Here is a 15,273-nt window from a genome sequence, read left to right on the forward strand (position 1 = left end):
TCTCATATGGAGCTCTACTTCTCCCTGCTGCAAGTTCCCTCCCAATGGCACTATCCTGCAGGACCTAGGTTCCCCAGGGCTGGGTTCTTCCAACCCCAGAATCAGACAAACACACACATTAACTGAGAGGACTGGGTTAATCAGCACTCCCAAGCTGACCCCTAATATGTCCCTGGACTCAGTCGGGTGTGTTAAACAGCACTTCCAAGCTGTCACCCTCATAGGCCCTTGGTTTTTGGGTGCTGCAGGGATCTTTTAGCTTAGGTATGAGGAGTGTTGCTACAGAGCGAATGAGGAAACCAAAAAACACCCAAGGGGGGAGAGAGAGAGAGAGAAAGCAACCAGCTTAATCATGAAAGTTATTTATTGCCAGGTAATAACCACAGGGGAACCAACCAAACAAAACAGTTATTATATTAAATCTAACAAATTTAATTATAGAAGTCAGGTTTAGAAAATTATAACTAATCACACAAGTCAGGGTCAGAAGGCTAAACTGAGAGAGAGAGAGAGAGAGAGAGAGAGATGGGTTCTCACCACTCTGTGAAGCTTGAATCTATCAGAGGTCCAAGATGCTGGTGGTAGTTCAGGGTCTGTAGTGCTGAAGACAGGCAGAGCCCTCAGCACGATCAGTCAGGAGGATGAAGTCCCAATGGAACTGATGTAGATTTTGGATCCAGGCATCAGAACACTTACTTGAGCATGGGTAGGGGTTTTTGAAGAGAAACAGCAATGGTTCAAGGGAGAACACTAGATTTGTTTATGTGTAAACTGATGGCTCAGGGGAGTATACCAAAGTAATTTTGTTCAGGCTAGACAACAGGAGCTGATCATTTCTGGCTTTGGGCCGTGTTCTTGGGAGGGAGCTCAGAACGCAATTAGGGAGCTTCACTATTTTAGATACCAATACTAGAATTGGTCTGATAACTGCTGAGCTAGGTGTGTGCAGGTGTGGGTTCATTAACATCTGGAGCGGAGATTCCCATGATGCATGGTTTCCTTGCTTTTCTGGGCCCAGAGTTCTGTGTGGTTCATGCCTTGGAATCTCTGTTCTCCATTCTGTATGCCAATAGAGATGCTTCCTTGTCTCATCTTCAATGCAAATAGGGCTAGAGGAGTTTCCTTAATCCTGTAACCCTTATCCCAGGGGTTTAGGTGTGTCTCCCACGGCCTTTTCATTGCTTTTTGTAAGTCTTTCTTCTGATTGGTTTTGGTTCGGGGGGAGACAGGAGAAAAGGTGGGAGGTCTTCCATGAGTCAGACAGGCTGGGTACTGCGCCCTGGTTCCCCAAGAACACAGAGCTGCTAGGTAACAATGTTGAGCCCAATTTTCTAAACTGTACACAGGCAATTACTTGTGAAAAAAAATGTACAATTTCAATGCACATTTAGCAAACCAAGTATCTCTAGGCATATACATGACTGGCTATTTGGGTGTGTAAGTATTCAGTGTGCATGCACCATCCTGGTAACTGAACATGAGCAGACATCTTGTAGTTTTTTTAAAAAAATCATTGTCTTAAGAGCCATTGATACATCTCTGAAAACATTCACAATGCATTATTTTATCTTAAAATTACTTTTTAGAATGTAGTGAATACAAATTGTACAATTACATAAATTGTTAGGTGCATCTTTACTTGTAAGTATATGAACATTTGTGTCTGTAATAAAGGTATGAAAGCTACACAAGTTCATTGTTCATATATGCTTTTGCAGTCTCAAACCAAATCTTCTCTACAGCTTCCTGGCCCACGTCAAACATTCTTAATAAATGTTTCCATCCAGTTTTTGCTGTGATCATTAGGTATTCTTTGTTCTCAGGATACAAGAGGGAAGTGTATGAGGCTATTACAAGTGACTGAGAAAATCTACCACTCACCAAGAGAAACAGGGCGTCTCTCTCCTCTGTTGTCAATGGTACAATGCTTTCAAACCCTGCAAGAACATGTCCTCCCACACTAAGAGGATCCTTGCTCTCAATCATCATGTACATGATAGTTATTGCTAATTCAAATACATAGTAACCATAGCTCATGTCACTAAAGTCCAAAATACCAGAGACTCTATATTGTGGATTCTCTGGTGAAGCGGTGTTGGAATCTAATAAGATATTGTGGTCATTGAGGTCCCCGTGATTGATACCTAAACACAGAAAAAATGGGAACAGTATTATGTATAAATAATAAACAGAAGAAATTTCCTCTGGCTTTTTTCATTCTCTTAAGAAAACCACACTGAAAATATGCACTTGATTTCCTCATCATATGTGAATACTTGGAGTGTAAATGGATATATATACTGATCTGTCTCATAACAAAACTAAGGCATGACAATATTCCTGTAACCCATCATGCCTTGCTTGGTCTCACTGCTTCCTAATAAGAACGTTAGCTTCATTAATCCTATATAATAGGTGACTAGATGGCAACTGGCAATGGGATTGTGATAATTTATTATTTAACTTGCGGCAACAACCACAATATGCTAAGTGCATTCCAAATGCAAGGGATCACACAGAGGGCTTCAAAGACATTGCTAGCTGATAGCTGTCCGGTGGCCTATATTAAATGAGTTAGTAGTCTCTGCCTGTTTCTACCATTTGGTGTCTACATAATGAAAACCTTCACTGTAGATGGTAATCTCAGAGGATTTGTCTACCCCAGCAACATTAAAGCACAGCCACGGCAGCCCTTTAATGTGGCTTGTGTAGTCATGGCACTAAAAAAAACCCACCTCCACAAGGGGTGTAGCTCCCAGCACTGGTGCACTGTCTACACTGGCATGTTACAGTGCTGCAACTTGCAGTGCTCAGAGGGGTGTTTTTTCACACCCCTGAGTGAGAAAGTTGTAGCACTGTAAAGTGCCAGCATAGACAAGCCCTGAGACTGAACTCCCATTTCATTCACTGAGATGATTCCCTCCCAGTCCTGTTTCTGAGGCATGCTCATGGTGCATTGTGTGGAAATCTGTACATGTCCTGTGGATAAAGTAAATAATTAATGCCTTGAACTTGCCACCTCTTACAAACACATTCCCTTTTAAAATTTTCTTACATCACATTTCAGTATAATTGCATTAAAAATACTCACAGGCTCGAAAATTCCTTAGCTTGGGTACTATTTTATCTTTGAACTGCTGAATAACTTGCTCCACAACTTCACGATAACTGTTCTGGCCCAGGGCATGAATATACTGCTCTAGAAGAGGAACATTTGCCAAGTTCCAAATGAACTTCCCTCGATGCAGACTTTTTACTGATGGATGATGGAATTTCTTAAGGAAAACACATGAAAGAAAAAAAGACTGTATACAACAGCTCTGCTACAATGAAGAAGTGGCCTGATCCAATGCTAGTGAAGTCATTTGGAATGCATTTATTTTAATGGGCTTTGGATCAAGTCCATGGAGAGAGAGCTTTGCTTTGACAGTCATTTCATACCATGTGAAATCTTGTGATGGTCTGAAATTAAAGCCTCATTCAAGCCGAAGTGTGAAAATCTTTCCCTTAAGATAGTTGTAAGAAACACTTAAGGGCCACACCTAAAAAGAGAGAAGCAGAGAACATAGAAACTGAGGACAGACAAGAACAGAGAGAAGGACAGAGGAAAAAAGCAAAAAAGCCGAGCAGTAGCATCTGAGCACAGTGTCATCCTGGAAAAAGCTAGAGAGAGGGCTTTTGGGGCTGTTGGCTAAACGGGCTTGGGCAGTAAGCTAAGAAACTCCTCCTTTTGTTTTTGGTTCCTCCTGCATTTGGAAAAGCAGGACTTGGTACATTTCTTGTAAATACTTAAGATTGCATCAAAGAAAATACCAAACTCCATCAATTTCTACTTTCACCAGGAACATCCCCAGTACCCCAAAATTTGACTAGCAGCTCAGAGAAACAATACCAACAGTGTCCTGGAAGATGATTGGTTTCAGTACATTGATACCCACCCACACCTTTAGTAACAAAGATTAATTTAAGCAATTCATCATTCTTTAAAATATTATAGAAGTGCTGGTGATGATAATATCTTACATACACGAAGAAAATTTAATCTGTAAGAATCCCACAGTGCCTCTCAAATTGCATACATCCAATAACACTTTTTGGGCACAACAAGCTATACATACAACTGTTGCCAAAGTGTAAAAGAGACAGAATCTGAAGGCATTTACCAAAAGTGGATATAATCTGACCACTTAAATGCAGCCACTTCTGGGACAGACTCGGCCAACCAGCTGGATCTCAGCATACTGCACAACAGTGCAAGGGATAGGAAACTTGGTCCAATGATAATGGAGCAAAGCTCTAGGCTTATAAAAAAGTATCATGGGATCTTTAATATCCATTCAACACAGGCAGACGCTCACCCATAAGATCTGTATGCAGTAAATTAACTGCATCTTGTTTTATTTACTTGGAAAAGATGAACAGGTCAACTGTACTCTGATTTGACCCTGTGTAGCCAGGGAATCTAGGTATTTCAAACAATCTTTAGGCCACTAAGCCATTCTCTCTCTTGCACATGCACAGGTAATTTCTGAAAGCAGCATAGAGGACAAGTGGCATACCAGTGTCTTTCTTAATTTTCGCCATTTTTATATTGGCACAATCTTCTTGGGTTGGCTTGCTAAGCTGGTTTTAGGGGCAGATTCTGCCAGTGGTGCAGTGCAAAAGCACACTGCAGCGGCAAATCTAGCCCCAGGTTGGTTTGATATAGTTTATTTGGTTTGGGATAGTTGAAAATAGAAGTATGGATGAAAATCACAGAGAAGATAATGAACAGGATACTGCCTCAAAACTAAAATGTGATTACATACTATTACAGCATCTCCGATGCAGTAAGAAGCACTGCACTAGTAAGAACAATGCCGCTTGGTGATCAGACATTGCAATTTTAACCTTCAATGTCAGCTGTTCAGGAGAGATGGACAACATCAATGTGAACTCTACTCAGTTTTAAAATACAAGTTATACCGTATTCAGGTTCTGTACCTTCCTATGAGTCTCCCCAGCTAATGTTTATGGTTTTACCATAACATGTTGCTATTTTAAAAATGTTTTTCTCTCTCTTGGGTTTTTGTAAGACCCACATAGGCAAACAGAGAATCTAATGGGGAAACAGTGAAACTTACTTTACACAAAGTGCTGTCAAATGTACATGGAAACTAACTGGGGGAAAAAAAGGAAATTATTTTTCTGTACTATCTATCAGCTGTAGTAATCTTAGATTTTGTGTGTCTAAAGTGGTTATTCCTTTTAAATAAATGAAACTATATAACTGAAGTTATATAGGGCATATGAATTTTTCCCCATTCTCCATTAAAGTTAATCATCTACTTCTCTCTCTCTTCAGATAATGTAACGTATGTATATTCTGAGAGCACTTGTCTATTTAAATTGTTTCAACCGCATTGCATTTTAACACCATGGACTCTTGTAACACTAAATTATCCTTCCCACACTGATAAATGCACTTAACATTTAAAAGCATGGTCAGTAATGCTGGCATTCAAATTTCAGTAACACAATTATCTGAAGTCTGTAGCAAGAAAATGAGAAGCAGAGGTTAATGAAAAGTACTACATAGCACAAAGTTCTCTTATGTAACAGAAACTCAATTACTAGCTGATTTATTGGCCTTCGTTACTTTGTTTAATCAAAGATGAAAGGAAGACCTTGTTTTGCATTCCATCTGGTTTAAAATTTATTTCACTGGAAACAGCACATTAAGGGAATTGTCACAAATGTCTGCATATTAAGCACAACTGTTCTGTTACAAGTGTACCAATCTGTGCCAGTGTTAACTAGTCATGGTTCAAATGGTTACTATAAAAAGAGTCAGGTCAAAATGAATTTTCAAAAAATTCAGCCAGTTGAGCTTCTGGGATGGCCACTTCACATAATAAATAAATAATAGTAATACTACCCTGCCCTTCTTTAGCACCTTCCCTGTGAGGATCTCAAAGCACAGTACAAATATTAATGAAATCAGCCTCACAATACCTATTAGTAGTCAACAGTATCTCCATTTTGCTGATGAGCCACAGAGCAGTTAAGGTCAAGCAGCAATTCTATTATGAAGGACAATCTATTAATAGAAGAAGCTCTTCCTACATGAAGGGTTATGCTAATTATGGGCATGGCTAAGACCCCATAGCTGAACTCTGGCTCTGAAGACAATCGTTGGGAGGTTAGCACTAATAGAGAAAGGAGCTGCAGACAGACACAATAGGCTGATTCTGTCCAGTTTTCCTTGGGTGTGTATATATATATATATATATATATTTAATCCATATAGATCTACCTATCTGAGGGTACGTCTACACTACCCGCCGGATCAGCGGGTAGTAATCGATCTATCGGGGACTGATTTATCGCGTCTCATCTGGATGCGATAAATCGATCTGTGAATCGACACCCGTACTCCACCTTGGCAGGAGGAGTAAGCAGCGTCGACGGGGCAGCCGCGGCAGTCGACTCGCCGCCATGAGGACGGCCAGGTAAGTCGAACTAAGATACTTTGACTTCAGCTACACAAATAGCGTAGCTGAAGTTGCGTATCTTAGATCGATCCCCCCGGTGTAGACCAGCCCTTAGGTACTTTTATGGCTCCTGTTACCAGTATCTGAGAACCTCACCATTGTTAACGTATTTAATCCTTACAAAACCTTTGTGAGGTAAGGAAGTACTATTATCCTCATCTTACAGATGGGGAACAGAGGCAGAGAGAGGATAAAAGTGGCTTTCTCAAAGTCATACAGGAAGTCTGTGCCAGAGCAAGGAACTGAACTCAGGTCTCCTGATGTCCTATCCACTGCACCATCCTTCCTCTCTAACAGTATTGTCCTGTGTGTTAGCTTTATTCACTCACAAAAAGAGCATGCCTCTGTTCCAATACCTTCAGAGACCATCTCTTAAAACATTTCTCATGCACTGGGCAGCGCCTGGTATAGCTGTAATAATGAATGAAAGCGATTTTCAGGCTGCAAATGTACATAGTCCCAGTCACTAGCTGTTAAAATCCCTAAGGATGGCTGGCTCATGAGCAAAGTTTGGATTCAGATCCAAATTCTCACGAAGTCCAGAGGCATTTAGATCAGAGTTTTTATCTGCCTCCTCTGAAAAAGGTCTAGCACAACCGTGGGGCACACTGGGTCAGAAAGTTTTCTGGCCTCCAAAGCCGCAATGAACTCCATAGAACAGTGCACTAATCATCAGAACACACATTTAATTTAAAAGGGATTTTAAAGAATAGGGGGAGGTTCTCTTTTGTTCTTGTTGCCAGGTGTAGTTATGGCTAACGATTCTTCGGTGCAGTTAAGGGAAATTAGACGAAATCACAAATAGGAAGGTATGTTGCTGAAGAAATGTATATACTCCATCATGCTGGCACATAGCCAGTTAAGGTACATCTATGTCGCAATTAGGAGGTCTGACTGCAGTTTATGCAGCCATACCTAAGCTAGCAGAGCTGGTGCTAGGCATAAGCAGACCCGGGCAGCTCAAAGAGGGCCCCCTATCTGCTTTTTATTATGTATTATGTGTGGAAGGTCTCCCCAAAACATTCCTGCTTAGGGACCCCAAATGGGGCAGCACTGTTTCTGCAAGCTAGCTTTGATTGACCTAGCTTGCTAAAGATGGCAGTGAAATTGCAGCGACACAGGGGGCGACACAGGTTACCTGAGTACATATTAACAGCTAACCCATGCCGCTGCAACGTCACTGCTATTTTTAGCAAGGTAACTTGGAACGGCCAACATGTGCAGCTATCATACCTCCTGAGTGCAGAGCAGACATACCTTCATATTCACAGTTATAATCTGACCCACCAGTCTAGGCTCACTGCCGGGGGACTCTTAACAATAACTGTCTTATTTGAGAATTCCTATAGGTATTTTTCAGCTGAAAGCCAAATTAAATTGATGAACAAGAGCAAAGTAAGGATGTTCTCATTAGCTGGCCATAAGTGATTTTGCCTGAAGATCTCTCCACTGGGAGGAAAGAAGACAAGGAAGAATTTTTAGTTTAAGTGAGGGAGAGGAGGTTAAGGGCGTGGAGAAGGGAAGGGAAGGCTATTTGGAGGTGAAGTGAATTTTTCATGTGGTGTTGCAAAATGACTGCTCCCTGAGCCGTTGTGTCACACATTAGACACGAATCGCTCCTGCCTAGTCCACTCTTCACTAATTCAGGACATATCAAAATTGAAAACAGCTGACCTGCTGGAATCACATCAAAAAGAAGACACCATCACTTTTGCTCTGTTCAGCATTTTGAAAGTTCGAAGAGAAAAGATATTCCTCACTTTGAATACACAGTGAAATATGCTTCAAAATACTGTGACTCCGTCATAAAAGTACATCTAAAACTGGGAATGCACACATTTCCTTTACACCGTCAACAAAATTACAGACAATAGCCAGAAGGAGAAAGCAAATAACTATAAGAAAAAGTGTAGTTGCAGCCGTGTTGGTCCTAGGATACTAGAGAGTCAAAGTGGGTGAGGTAATGTCTTTTATTGGACCAACTTCTGTGAAGAATAGGACCAAGAAGAGCTGTGTGGCTCAAAAGCTTGTCTCTCTCACTAACAGAAGGTGGTTCTATAAACAATATTACCTCACCCACCTTGTGCCTCTATTAGTAAGAAAGACATATAGGGCAAGATTCTGTGAGGCACAGCCTAACGTGTGCAGTCCATGCAGTAGGGGTCTATGGTAGCTTTAAGCCACCTTTGTATCCTCCTGGTCCTGGAATACCCCAGAGTTGTAGAGGCCCTGGAATAAGGCAGACAGCCTTTCCCTCTAGGATGCAGCATTGTCCAGAATCTCCACACTACCGGATTCTGAAGCACCGCTCCTCTCCCCCCTACACACCAGAGCTTGCAAGGGGGCCCTCACAAGCAGCCTCATCACTGCCTGCTGCAGTGATTCTGCCAGGGAAATCATCCCCCCACCAGAATTGAGGCTTTTAGGACCCCTTAATAGTGCTCTGGCCCTTTAACCCTATGTAAAGGGGCCAGAATTTCACTTGTATTGTTTGTGTGCATTGATATGAAGTCTTTTACATTTCTATAGTGCCTTCCATTTAAGGATCTCAAAGAACTTTACACACATCTCTATATTCAGCTTCATAGCTCTTGTGTGCGGGAAGCATTCTCTCCATTTTACTGAGAGGGACAGGGAGGTGAAGTAATTTGACCAAGATCACACTAAGTCTATGGAAGAGCTGGGAATAGAACCCCAATCTTTAGACTCCCAGTTATGTGCTTTAACCACAACAGCAACACACGTCCCCTAAAGTACAAGGTAAAATAATGGGCAGACATGCTGTTAAACAGTAAAGCCATGGGTGGGTTTGGGGATCTTGTCTAATATAATCCACTATTATGTGCGCTGAGGAATATGGCTGAAGGCTAAGGACTAGATTCAATCTTGCATTCGAGATCCATTCAACAGAGGATTGGGGGAAGCTAGATACTGCTCCCCTGTTGTCTGGGCTGGGCTGCACTGCACCAGTTCTGGCATAAAACAGAGCAGCTATAGGAACCACAAGCTATTTGAGGTGAAGGCAGCTGGCAGAGCAGACAGATCAGTCCAAGCAGGAAAATCCACATTCTAACCCTGAAAAAAGAACATGAGTACTTGTGGCACCTTAGAGACTAACAAATTTATTTGAGCATAAGCCTTCATGGGTTACAGCCCCACTTCATTGGACTGTAGCCCACAAAAGCTTATGCTCAAATCAATCTGCTAGTCTCTAAGGTGCCACAAGTACTCCTGTTCTTTTTGCAGATACAGACTAACACGGCTGCTACTCTGAATTCTAACCCTGATTCACTGAGGCATTCCAGTTGGTCAAAATACAAAACACAGTGAAAAACGTGAAGTCCTAAGTGGACGCAGATTTGTAGTACTTAACAACATGGTTGTGTTCTCTTTCCAAGCCTGGAAAGAATAACGGAAGCCATGGCTAGGGCATAGTTACGTACTACAGAGCCACGCACAAGAGCACTGTTGTGTGTTGAGTACTCTATGTCTGCAGTGTTCAGATGGTGTTTGCAAGTAGCTCTGAAGGCAGGACTTGTGAATGGCTCTGATGTTACTGTGAGATGTCGCTAGTTATACATGTTATGAAGTGCATAAAATACTAGGTGGGAACAGATCATTCCCACTTGCATGCTGAGAACAAAAAGTCCCACCTCTGTGAGAGTTTTATCCAATCTGGCAGCTAGTTTCCCAATCTCATATAAAATGTGAGGATTTGTAGAGATTGTTGCCACGGTCATGCCTGGGAGGTAGGTCAGCAGTCTCACCATGTACTTTTTTGTCATAGAGCCAGTACCTAATAGGCAAAGAGATAGACTGTGAATCATTTCAATACACTCCATTGAAGATAGTTGTGTGCAAGGACAAGGAGGTTTCTCCCATCATAAACGAAATCAAACTCAGCTCAAAAAGAGACAATTCAAAGAACAGATTTACTAGGTGACATATGGAGTGTAAGTGAAATTCCTTGCCTTTATATATGAGAGTGATTCCCCTTTCATGCACACAAAGGGCTTGATCCAACACCAATGTTAGACTTTGCATTGATTGCAGTGGGCCTAAAGAGAACCTAAAATAATAGATTTCTCTATCAGAGTGATGAGTCTCAATGGCCCTGGTTACCATATTGAAATTACAGTGTTGGGGGAACCAGGTTTAATAGAGAATTCTCCCACCATGCATGTTCTTGCATTGTAGATGGATCTGAACTGTGTTTGAAACTACATCCCCAAACCATGGAGCTGGGGAAATAACTTGTAATAAGATTTATTTAACATTTGCCTTTTTTTTGTTTGTGATTTGCCTGCAAGCAGATCAGCATTTTCTCACATCTATTAATTTGAATGTATTTTCTGAATCATTTTTATGGCTAAGTCTTTTTCTCTTCGGTTTCCATTTGTGAGCAGTTTGATGCATTCACTATTTGAAGTTCAAGTTATTTTGACTGACCACCTAGGTCACATGGCATGTTTCTGTTCCCTTAACGGATGAGGATAGCCTATAAGCTTAAGTTTCTGGTCTGAATACTCATGATTGTGAATTCCAAATTTCTTGTTGGTGATTCCTTCACTGCAATATTTGCTGTTTCTACAAACGGTCCTGCCAGAAACATATTAGAACATTTGCAGAAAGCAAATACAAAAATGGAAGTTAACTGAAAAAGTAGAATTAATATGTGCAGAAATTCCTTTGGAGAATTCACAGTTCTCTGTTAAACCATGCTATGACTGTGTGTGACAAGGCATCATTCCACTCCTGTCTTTTTTCTAGGCATAAATTGCTCAGAGATAGTGGTGATGGAACAATTTTTATAGTGAGGGTGCTGAAGATGGAAAACATGGATTTGGGTTGTTATTACAACTTCAAGCCAGGGGGTGCAGCAGCACCCCCTGAACCCGTAGTTCTAGCACCTACGCTCAGAGACCTTCTTCTGGTCAAACACCGTATACAATCTATTTACAGCATTCTCCCCACCATCTTTACAAATTCATGCAACCCTGTATTTACAAGCATAGAAGCCTTATCTCACTCAGCCAAAGAGAGAGGGGAGACAGAAGATATCTTTCCCCTGAGAGATCTCCCCTGGCTCTGGCTCTCTCAAGCCTGCCAGTCTGTCTCTTCCCCCTGGCCTGGGGACTTCATTCTCGTGCCTTTTTTGCTTTCTGGGCTAATGTCTTCTGGGTTTTCTTCAGCCCATCCCACACTATAAGTTACACACAGCTTTGTCCCTCAAGTTTACTTCAGGGCAATTTAACTGGTGCTTCAGAGATCAGAAGGCTGGTACTACTGCTGTTGTCCAGCACTTTGTCATACCCTGCTAGAGCTAACAAAGATAATTTTAGCCTAATTACCGGAACATCTCTTTTAATACACTTCACATGCCTACACACAAAAGTGCTTGTACGGGTGCATAAGCATTTTATCAACTGCACTTATTCTGAGCAAGACTCACCTAAGTTGCCTCTTGCCCTGGGACTCCCTGCACCATGGTAGTGCCAGTGTAGGACAGAAAGCACTGGGATTTCACTTGCATAGGTGCAATTGGTCTTCCTAGCACAGTTCTACAGTGCACCGGATATGCTGGCAGTGAGCTTTCTGGTCAAGGCTCTCCTTCCCAGAGCAGAGGTGATATTTCACCTATAAAGTTTAAGTGCTTTTATTTTAGAAATAGAAAATTCGATGGGACAGTGGATTGGAAGCAGTGTCTGGACCTGTAGGACAGGTACCTACAACACACTGCTACTGCAACAGTTCAGAGAATGCTGTATGTGCAAGCTGAGCACCTGAAAGAGGGCAACTGTTGCAGATATGCAGCTGCTCTAGGTCACTCATGCTGGTGTGGATTTCAGTGGCATTACTCCAGATTTATACAAGTGTAACAGAGGAGAATGTGCCCCAATTGCAATCACTAGGACAAATCCTTTGGGATACTCAGTGGTAGCTTGTTGTGGCACGAGGATGACAAAGCAGAGGGTAATTTTTTGGAGGATTTTGTAATCTCTCACCTAATGATTCTAGAGACATTATGTTACTGTCTTTAGTAAGATGGGGCGTAGCTGAAGGAAACCCTTCAACATTCAAAAACATCATGATCTGGGTCTGCACTTCAATGAGTTCAGGATTCTGGCTATCTTCACAGTTGGTGATTTTGAGAACATACTCGTCAGCACAGTTTGCTGTTCCCTCACTTCTTGAAACGTGAATGTGAAAATTCTGATCATCATAGCTGGGGAGTGATCCGATCGCAGATACTTTTAATCCAAACACCCTTTCAACTAATTCAGTGGCTTCTTTTTCACTGAATGTTGGTTTAATTAATGTCTGGGATTTCTGGATGTTTCCAGAAGACATTGTGTATCTAGGAAAAAACAGAGAGATTAGAAGATTTCAGTTGTATTCTGCCATTTAATACGGGCACAAGTTAATGTTACAAAACAAACTCTTGGGTAGAAGGCTTCATACATTTATTAGTGAGGGGGAAAAAAGCTGCTGTTTTTAATGAAAGTTTAACCATTCAGGATTCTCCATGTGCATTCTCTCTTTCTTCTTCAGCTTCTTATTTGTAACTTCACTTCATCCTTTGCTGCAGTTTCCATAAGGATATCTATATCTATCTACACACACCTCTACCCCGATAGAACGAGACCCGATATAAAACGAATTAGGATATAATGTGGTAAAGCAGCGGGGAGCCCTGGGCCCTTTAAATCCCTGCCTGAGCCCCGCTGCCAGAGCTCTGGCGGTGATTTAAAGGGACCAGGGCTCCCCATAGCAACTGGAGCCCCGGGCCCTTTAAATCCTTGCTAGGTCTCTGGCAGCCGGGCTCAGGCAGTGACTTTAAGGGCCAGAGGCTCCAACTCCTATGGGGAGCCCCGGGCCCTTTAAATCTGGTGATTTAAAGGAGCTCCGCTGGTGATTTAAAGGGCCCGGGGCTCCCCGCAGCGGCTGGAGCACTGGGCCCCTTAAATCACCACCGGGGAAGCTGGTCCAGTTCGGCATTTATATACACACACACAATTTTTGTTGAGAAATAAAACATAAAAGTGAACAATTTAGTGGATGTTAGCTAGTAAAATTAATAAGCACAAAATATAAAATATCACCAGTCAGTGTCAAGGTCACCAGGCGTATTGCTAATGTACCAACAATGTCCTAAGAAAAAAAGGGATCAAAATACTATTCACGGCTCTTAAATTCAGATCCAAGATCAGATAACCCTTTCAACCAATGTGAACTTGTAAAAAAATAAGTGCAATCCTTCTGCCAGAGGCTATCCTTCAAAATTCAACTAACGATCAAGAAATATTAAGTGTCAATATATCAACAATACATTCAAAACAGCAGGACCATTAAAAACATCCAATCCATTCCCAAAAGGTTCCTTTCCATTTTTTCCAATGCCAGTTGTCAGTTTTTCTGTTGGAAATGCTATGTAAACAATTCTCCTCAAAACCTCAGCAGAGCCTTGATGAACCTTGCGTCTGATGAAGTGGGTATTCACCCATGAAAGCTTATGCTCCAATACGTCTGTTAGTCTATAAGGTGACACATGACTCTTTGTTGCTTGATGAACCTTGGACTCTGTTGAAGTCAACAGCCCCATCCTTTACACAGGGGCGGGTCCAGGCACCAATGCTCCAAGTGCGTGCCTGGGGTGGCAAGCCACAAGGGGTGACCTGCTGGTCGCTGTGAGGATGGTAGTGAAGCTGCCTTTGGTGGCATGCCTGCAGGAGCTCCGCCAGTCCTGCAGATTCAGTGGCAATTCGGCAGCAGGTACACCGAAGCCACAGGACAGGTGGATCTCCCCCAGGCGCGCCGCTGAATCTGCATGCAGGAGCGGGGACCTCCTGCAGGCACCTCACCAAATCCACAGAATCAGGGACCTCCCGCAGGCGCATCGCCGAAGGCAGCCTGCCTGCAGTGCTTGGGGCAGCAAAAAAGCTAGAGCCGCCCCTGAATTTATATTTCGGTGTGAGATGGGACATACTACTACCCATCTGGGTACAGAGGGAGGGACAGGAGAGTGAGTGCTTCTCAAGGGCCCGTCCACGGCAACCAAACTATGCTCCCCAGTAACGATCCTATTAGAACTAAACGCCGTTTTAGCGCCATGTCTGACCTGTACCACAGCCCTGGCCTGTCTCCTATGGCCTACACGGGCTCTAGACTCCCTTGTTCTTACACCTGCTAACGTCCATCTTCCAAACTGGTTCTTTCCCCACGCTCTCCGGGGGGGCAGGAATCCGCGGCCGCTGCCCTGCCGGGCGGGACTGCAGCTTTCACAGCAGCTGGCAGTCGAGCTAAGAAGTCCCGGCTCAGAATACAGCCTCTGACAGCCGAGTGCCCCACACCTTCCAAACGCTCCCTCAGCGATGTCAGCCAACCCAACATCTGCGTTTCGGCAGGTTTCCCAGCCTCCTCGCAGCAAACTGCATTGCAACAGAGCGGAAAGAAGCAGCCAAACTGGCCAGGACGCTGTGTCGATTCTGATCCTGGCCCCTTACAGCGGCAAAACCTTCCGGGTCTGCGCCAGAAAGACGCTGCGCCTCTCCCAGCGCGCCCACCCCGCACCGCCACCGCAAAGCGGACTGGCTCCGATTTCAGCAGAACGGGTCCGTACCGCACACAGCGCTCGCCTCTGCTGGCCGCCTCGGCAGCCTGGAGCCCGATGAGTCCCTCCAGCTCCGCGGCTCTTCGCCGGGGGCGGATTATAAGGAAACGTCTGATTGGCTGCTGGGTG

The 15,273-nt window shown here is 43.2% G+C and overlaps 1 protein-coding gene across 3 annotated transcripts; it reads right to left on the reverse strand.

The window, feature by feature from the left end:
* Positions 1-346: 346 nt before the first annotated feature.
* HYKK (hydroxylysine kinase) lies at positions 347-15,245 on the reverse strand. 3 transcript variants are annotated; one of them, XM_075069537.1, is made up of 5 exons: positions 15,154-15,245; positions 12,539-12,891; positions 10,187-10,329; positions 3,092-3,275; positions 347-2,144 (listed from the first exon to the last, which is right to left on the reverse strand). In XM_075069537.1, exons 2-5 carry the CDS (start codon positions 12,882-12,884, stop codon positions 1,684-1,686), a joined length of 1,134 nt encoding a protein of 377 aa, XP_074925638.1. In that variant the 5' UTR covers positions 12,885-12,891; positions 15,154-15,245; the 3' UTR covers positions 347-1,683. The 3 variants fall into 3 exon arrangements, with proteins under 3 accessions (XP_074925638.1, XP_032618950.1, XP_074925637.1); XM_032763059.2 differs by having other exon boundaries at positions 14,653-15,195; XM_075069536.1 differs by having other exon boundaries at positions 15,038-15,183.
* Positions 15,246-15,273: the final 28 nt, after the last annotated feature.

The sequence above is a fragment of the Chelonoidis abingdonii genome, chromosome 9 (assembly GCF_003597395.2).
Source record: "Chelonoidis abingdonii isolate Lonesome George chromosome 9, CheloAbing_2.0, whole genome shotgun sequence".
Classification (NCBI taxonomy): domain Eukaryota; kingdom Metazoa; phylum Chordata; order Testudines; family Testudinidae; genus Chelonoidis; species Chelonoidis abingdonii.